General features: G+C 31.2%; 1 protein-coding gene across 1 annotated transcript in view; it reads left to right on the forward strand.

Moving 5' to 3' along the window:
* LOC105621366 (spermidine synthase) overlaps nucleotides 1-675 on the forward strand; it is a 2958-nt gene extending 2283 nt beyond the window's left edge. The window contains exon 5 of the mRNA XM_012202831.1: nucleotides 392-675. Within this exon, the coding sequence (XP_012058221.1) occupies nucleotides 392-532 (141 nt within the window). The 3' untranslated portion in view covers nucleotides 533-675. The remainder of the gene's footprint in view (nucleotides 1-391) is intronic.
* The last annotated feature ends 7698 nt before the right edge of the window (nucleotides 676-8373 follow it).

An 8373-nucleotide genomic window follows, 5' to 3' on the forward strand; every position in this document is an offset into this window, starting at 1 on the left:
CTACACTACACTACTACACTACTACTACTACTACACTACACTACACTACACTACACACACACACACACACACACACACACACACACACACACACACACACACACACACACACACACACACACACACACACACACACACACACACACACACACACAAAAGAATCTTAATTTTTGTATACTTGTAAAAATAAATAATGAAAATTAACGATGGGATTGACTCATCATATGTAGTAAAAAACAGAAATTAATAAAATTGTGTATATTAAGAATTGATATTTGTGTTATAAAGAAATTTTTTATCAGAAATATTAGTTATAAATTATATTTATTCTTCTTAAATTAGTTTTTTAGAATATATTCAATATTTTAACGGCCTAATTTCTTTTTTTTAGCAAACAAATTTTGCAGAACCAATGAAGATATTCAGCGGCAAAGATTTAGATCGTATGTCATTAATGTATTACAATGATAAAGTACATCGGGCAGCTTTTGCTTTACCAAGATTCGTAGAGAAGGCTTTGAACAATGCTTGAAATATTAGCCAAGTATCTAGTGATATTTATTAAATTCGATTTTATATAACAAATGATGTGACACTTATTTCCTCCGATATTTGCGTGTAAATAATGTTTGAAATATTTTTGTAAAACATTTTATGATATAAATAAAAAAATTGTCTATATATGTTGTCTATATATCTTTTATGAATAATATTTCTGTATTTATAATTATCTATGTATGTATGTGAATAATATTATCTAAATTAAATCTATCTGATTTATAGAAAAGAGAAACAAAAACTTGTTTTATATATTTGTTAACAAATTTTTTTAATAAATAATACTATACACACACAACACACACATATATTCTGCATTTCGCAGATATCACGTAATGTTATATATTTTTATGATACAATAATTATCTAAGTAGAAAATAATTTATAATGTTAGTCTTTATTAGATTATTCTCAATAGTCAATTTAACAATGATGGAAATTTACTTACAAATAGTAATTTCCAATATCTTAATAGAACAAATGACTTATACATTATCATCAGTAGATATTATCAAATAAAATAAAAAGTTTATTTTTTCAAAAAAAAATCTTTCCAAAAAATTTTTTCAAAAAAATCATATTGCTATAAATACTTTTCTGAATTGTCCAATATATTAAATTAAATTAAAAAATTGTAAAATATATGTTGAATTCTGTAGGAACGATTGCATATGATAACTACACAAAAATAAGTCTAACTGCTTAACCAGTCATCGTTAATATCCCGACAGATGAAAAGTCTTATGGCAAGATTAAGTATTGACCCAATAACAACAATAAAAACAAATAATTGTAAATTATGTGTCTTATATTTATGAATATGAAATATTTTGTGCTGTTTCTTGCATTTTCTAATATATAATAAAATAATCAATAATTATTTGTATTTAACGTAATGCAATAAAAAATATATTCGATTAACAATGAAAAATTTTATTAATTCCCTTTTCCTCCCTTTTTTCTTGTTTTAAAAGAAGAGAAAAATTTTGCATTTATACATTAAAGACGTATCGGTTTCTTTTTCTTATAAAAAGTTACTCCGTAAATAATCTTAGAAGTAATCTCATTCTGAATTTGTTATGTAGTTTAACTTGTATGCTTGCTACATAAAATGTTAGATTAAAACTTTAAAAGGAGACCAAAAAATAGAAAAGTGATAAGATTGAATATCTTAATTTGAATTGATATAGCAAAATAAGCATTAAAAAGATGAAATTTTTTTTCTAAAACACACAATTAATTTAAGTTAAATTTCAGTTAACTCATGTGAATATTGTTAAATTGTAATATTTCTCAATTTTGTTACTTAACTGCAAGTAAAAATCTCGTTAACTGCCTATTTAAGATACAAAATTATCATATCAGATATCACATCTCATCAAGTACCTATCTAGAAATGACGATCGTGGAATCTCGAAAGCTTTTTATCGATCATCATATGATTCCTACGTGCGAGAACGACGATGCACTCTCGCCGCTATTAGTGGCACACGCGGAATTGCGCGATAATCAGCATATTCATGAATTAGCGAGAGTTAGCTCGGCCGGACAGTGAATATTTCAAAGTAAAATGAAGCGAGAATAAACGACAGACGGACGGATGGGCAGGTGCGGTGGCTGACACGTTCGAGAACCTCGCTCAGGGAAACCCTCTGTAAACATCCGATCTGCGGATTTTATTAATGGGAAGAGGATGGAGATCGCGGGAGGTATTCCGAGCGGATTCGCAATTCCGAGCTTGCGCTCGAATACGAAGCGAAAAGAGCTCGGCAGCCCTTTGATCCGACGCAATCTTCCCTCGTGAGCAACTGAAGCTTCGAGATTGAAAGGATATTTAGCGCTTCCTCCGGAAGTACATCCTGCCCGATATATGCGCTCTTCTGGGCACATTCACTCGCGTGCGCCCACCACGTTAGAGACGGTAAGATTAAAGAAGCCTTATGCCCCAGGTGTTCAGCGGCTCGGTCAAAGTGATTATATTAACTGATATTATGCGCGTATATATCGCGTCAGGGACCTCAGTTCTTGTGAACTACTCGGCACAAGAATGAAATGTCGACCCCATAGGGCTGCTTCAGAAACTTCACCCGCGTACGCCCTAGTGCGTCTTTCTATTTTTTTATCTTTATCGTATTAGACGTAAAACAAGGATAAAATGACTTCTCAGGTACCAGGAATAAGAAATAACTCATTACATAAAATCACATCGTTATTATCGTTATTTTCTTTTGATAATAAGCCTTACTTTTTTCTGTTTGTAACAGTAACGGTAACGTTGCTACATTTTTACAGTATTTCAACCGTTTCTTTTATTGTTATTCTAATTATCTTTACATACATATATTCAATAAATTATTTTTAATTGGCTAAAAATATTTCATTTAAATAAACATTTAAGTTTAAATAAACATTTGATAAATACTTTGTATATTAGATTTCATTCTGGCAGTCACTGCAAATATTAAAAATTAATGTAATGTAAAACATAAATTTTCGGTATATTAAAGTGAGTATTGAAATGTATTAATGTCTTAATAACAACATTAATTGAGAACAGTATTTAATAAAATTTTTTAATAAAATCTATGTTGATAAATTACAATCTAAATTAAAAATAAGCATATATTTAAAAAAAAAAAACATTAAGAATTGAAAATTTATTAGGCAAATTTAATATAAAGAGAAGTTTGTTATATAGAGACTATTATAGCTTACACGTGTAAGCTCTAATTGCAACTAGAGTTTTAAGTTCGTTTAGTTTTAAGTTAATTTAATATTGATTGTTACAATTAATATTGACTATTAAAAAATGTAATTTTTTAATTTAATATTTTAATGTTAAAGAAAAGTAACAAATCATTTCTAATTAACAATAATGGTGATGTGACAATAACGAATTACATTTTACAAAAAATAACAATAATAATTATTTTTAATAAATTATAAAATTAATAATAAAATAATAAATTATAAAATTATTTTTAATAAAATTTTTAGTAACATTATTTTTAGTAACATTATTCTGGTTTCCAAATGTAGCCTAGCAGGGCGGATGCGTGTATGTGTGCACGCTTGCGTCGCAGTGACTTCACTATGAGTTATTCGAAACTCGCTTCAGCGCGGTGATCGATTTTTTCGGACATTCTACGCTTTCGATTCTTGCACAGCGCCCTACACAGTGGAATGTTGGGATATAGGTCAGACGTCTATATTGTTAACGATATTCGATCGAAAGGATGCACTGCATATGGCTTTTTCCACGCTCTGATTGAAATCATCTTGCCACATTCGTGAAATCAGCAAATCATGATCGAACTGTCACTAGTAGAAACTATTGTTAATATAAAAAAAATTTCATTAATCAATGTGTAAAAATTGTTAATTATCGATATATGTGATGTTATAAAATTGCGACATTGTCCTCTTCGTTTGATTCTGTTTCACTCTTTTGTGCGATTCATCTTTTCCTATGTTATATATAACGATGACATAAAAAAAAGAACTTACGCAACAGGCAGAGCGAGTGATACCAGCACCGTTTTGCCCGACAAATGGTATAACACGAATGGCGTGGTACGCATCACATAGTAACAAAGTTATCGTATTTGTCCTGGACCGCAAGCAACTTGTCACGTGTGTTTGGGAATGGATGCTACGTGTCAATATTGCTAACATTGGCCGATCATTATATGCAGATTGGTGCAAATTACGCATGCTGTATTCATTCGTGAAATTTGATTACATCAATACAAATATCGACTATTACTATTGTATTGCAACAAAATGCGCATTTCTGACTGCGGTTGTGCATATCTTTGATGACATGTAATTGCGAAATTTAATAATGTGTATCAACGGCAAATTAATATGTTCATTAATAACCGACTTTCATTCTTTTATCCTCCATTTTCACGTGGCCACCTTTATATTCATGTTATTGACATGGAAAAATCGCCAAGTTTCCAACTTATAACGTGAAATGTTCGTAAACTCAGGCTGCTGAAGCGTAACACAATTCTCTCGCAAGCACGTAATAACATGATATAATTGTATGACGGAATCGGGATCTAACTAATAAAGTGATTTATTGGACCAAGTTTAATTAGAGCAACTCCGCGTATAGTCGTTATTTCAGAGAAGTTTGGTGGATCGTTAACTACGTTTAATCTCTCCAAACGATTCCTCTTCGATGTTCCTCGCTGCGTTTAAGCAAGTCTGACCATCTGTCAGTATGATATTGCCGAGCGAAGCAACAGACATGCTCGTGGGATTCATAAATTATTGTCCTCACAGAGATTGAAATACAGTTCATAAATCACATTGTGAGTCAATTTTCTTCAAGCATTGATATTGTGAACGAAGTCCTATTTATTAGAATGGTCGCAAAATTTTTTGTATAATTTTGGATTAATTATAACAAATTCTAATTATTGTTAAATTATCAAATAATATTAAGAAGCAAAAGGAAAACAAAAATAAGTGAAGATATTGCGTAAATGCGCACAATATTCTTATATACTTTTAATAAATTTAATTATCAAATTTCAAAAACTCGCAAAACTTTTTATGTAATTTTAAATAATTTAATTTTATAATAGATTTTGTTAAATATAATAATATTAAAAAGAACAAAAAAAACAAGAATAAACAAATATATTATGCATATATTTGTTTATTCTTATTTTCTTTGTTTATATGTAATAATATTCTTTTCTTAAATATAAAAATCAACCATAAATATCTGCCAAAGTTTCTAAACTCTATGTCGTATTATTATGTGTATATCAAATTTTTTTAAAATCTTATTTATCTCAAACTTTATTAAATCTGTATATTAAAGTATATTAAAATGATTACGTCGATGCATAAACTATATTTTGGTTGTACATCGTTTATACTAAATAAAGGAAGAAACGATATTATGCCTCGGTTTTTTTTTGTTGGAAAATACTCTTTTGCAGACAATTTGTAAGTTTAGAGATGTGGTAGAAGATTATGAAGTGATTTTCGAAGGAAACAGTCTCAGGGAAAGTCTGAAATATTCTGGTAAAAGTAAGAAGAGAAACTTTCCTATTCACCTTTCCTATTCACCTTTCCATTACAGACTGGGGTTATAATATTCCCTGTAACATTTCAGATCATACAATGCATCGAGGATGCCGCCGAATTTATTCATCATGATATTTCGTGGCAATGAGGAACTTTAGCCTGTGATTGGCAACGACGTATTAAAAATGACTATAAATAATGTTATAAAAATGTAAATAATTTTTAATTAAAATTTTATCAGAAATAAAACGCAAGCAAAAAACTAACTAAAAAGTGAAAAATTTCTCCATTAATTAGTATTAATCCATTACATAAAAACAATGCACTAATTTGCAATGGATTTCCAATTTTTCTTTGATTGATTGTATTAGTTTAGCGACTGTAATATTCTCGGAAGTACATCTTTCAGCAGAAATTCGTGCAGTAATTCAATGTCTTTAATTATTCGCGCTATTTGCTAGCGTAATCCAATTGGAAATTGTTAGTCGATCAGCAATAAATCTGCAATGTGATTTGGATCGGTCTAAGATCATTATAATCCGACCATATTGAACTAGGAGACACTTGGCCGATCTATTTCTAGGTTAATGAATTACCGATGAAACGGCAAATCGACACTGCTGCGGGGTATTATACGTCAAAATCAATATCTTCGCAAGACTGAAACTCCTGGATCACGTGAAATTCGGTGCAAATCGGGCGAAAACGCATTGCAATTGCATCTGACAAACGTACACGCAAGTACTAAAATCACGATCAACCTCAAAAAATCTGCAAAAGGAATTTTTATAGTCGATCTCCCTGAATTGCGCGCGTCACCCGATTTTGATGGATGGATTTTCGGGTTGACGAAGATTTTACGGATATATGAAAGCCGCTAAAATCCGGTGAAGCGTCGATCAATTTCACGGTGTTAAGAGGAAGAGGCTCAGAATTGAGAGCTTTAAACGCGCCAAGCCATAGCACCGTCGGAATCTTATCCTCAAAGAATTGTCGCCAGCGTGTTTAATAGGTGGATTACACTTTTCAATAAGATGTAACTTTTCCAATATAAAATAGTAAAATGAAGTTTCATAGTCCTAAGCTATTACAAAATGCTATTTACAAAATGATTATATAAAAAGATCCAATGAGAATCGCAAATGTTTTATATATAGGTACATATACTACATTAATATATATAAAATAAAATATAGAATATAATTATCACAAAAATTTTAATAATCTTCTCGAAGGATGATCAAATAAAAAATATACTAATTATATAGAATGTCAAATAAAAATATTCTAGTAGTTGAAATTTACCACTATTCAACAGTAGTGCAAGTAGGATAACGCATATGGATTCCATTACGCACAGCAAATAAGTAATAATGGATTTAGCGGCGGTCAGCGGCGTCGCCTTGCATGCGGGAAATATTAACCGAGACACAGAATCGAATACCGGCCGTGTCAAGATTTAGTTAACAGCTAACAAGCACTCTCCGCACGGTCTAAATTTAGATACTCCCACGTAGCGATTGACCGTTATCAGAACCGCCGTGCATTATCGATGCATGCAAGCCACATCGATGCATATGTATATGTATATGTGTGTATGATGTGATGAATATGTTATTAATCTGTACTGTTATATCGTAAGCTTGTTAACGAACAATCACGTACATAAGTTAAATCTATTCGCTTTGTAAGCATAAAGGTAGATCTGCTTTCTAATTTACATCATTTTCGGAACTGAGAAGCATTATTACGTATATATATCAAAATTTGCGTCCCGTCTTTTCCATCCCGACTGAACATGAATAGTTTAATTAAGATTAATGTGCACAATGCACTAGTTCATTTGAAGAATTCATAAATGACACACGTTAATAATATTGCGCTGTACCTGCCGATATCGTTAACAATGACCGATAATTCTATCTATAGATTGCGTGAGTTACAAATATATGTCACGCAAAACTGAACAGTCACACGATACAACACAAGTATTAATTACGATATAATAAACATATGAAGGCGTTTTTTCAGGTGAATTATCTTTATCATCTTTATTTTATTTTATTTTATATTATCAAAATCAATAATCAATTACGTTTATATGATTCATAATTTGAAATAAGGAAATATATTATTTTGAAAATTTTACCCTACAACACACAACACACAAAACTGAATGAGCGAAGCAATAATGTACGTACATCATACATAATAGATCGTGAACGATCACGACATATATCTGTAGTATTCCCACTTGTTTGTTTATACGGCCTAATGACGATAGTTTAATCAAGAACGTCCGCTTCACCACATGAACAGTTCACGCGATGAATTACAGAGGCTACACCTTCCTCAAGGCTATCTGTAAATTGTAGCGAGATACATGTAGGATGTGGAATTAACTAAATGAGAATATCTCAAGGGAGGATTAAGCGACTGTCTGTGTGCGGTCGTAAGCGAGGGCATTAAGATTTTCGATTAATGTTGTCCCATCGATTTGGGGATCACATGTATAAATATATCTACATTTATACGTAAAAATACATATATACATATATATACATATATGCACATATATGTACAATGTGTGTGTGTGTGTGTGTGTGTGTGTGTGTGTGTGTGTGTGTGTGTGTGTGTGTGTGTGTGTGTGTGTGTGTGTGTGTGTGTGTGTGTGTGTGTAGTGTGTGTGTTGTAGTGTAGTGTGTTGTAGTGTAGTGTAGTGTAGTGTNTGTATGTNTAGTGNGTTAGTAGTAGTAGTTGTAGTAG

The sequence above is a fragment of the Atta cephalotes genome (genome assembly GCF_000143395.1).
Source record: "Atta cephalotes unplaced genomic scaffold scaffold00033, whole genome shotgun sequence".
NCBI classification, from domain to species: domain Eukaryota; kingdom Metazoa; phylum Arthropoda; class Insecta; order Hymenoptera; family Formicidae; genus Atta; species Atta cephalotes.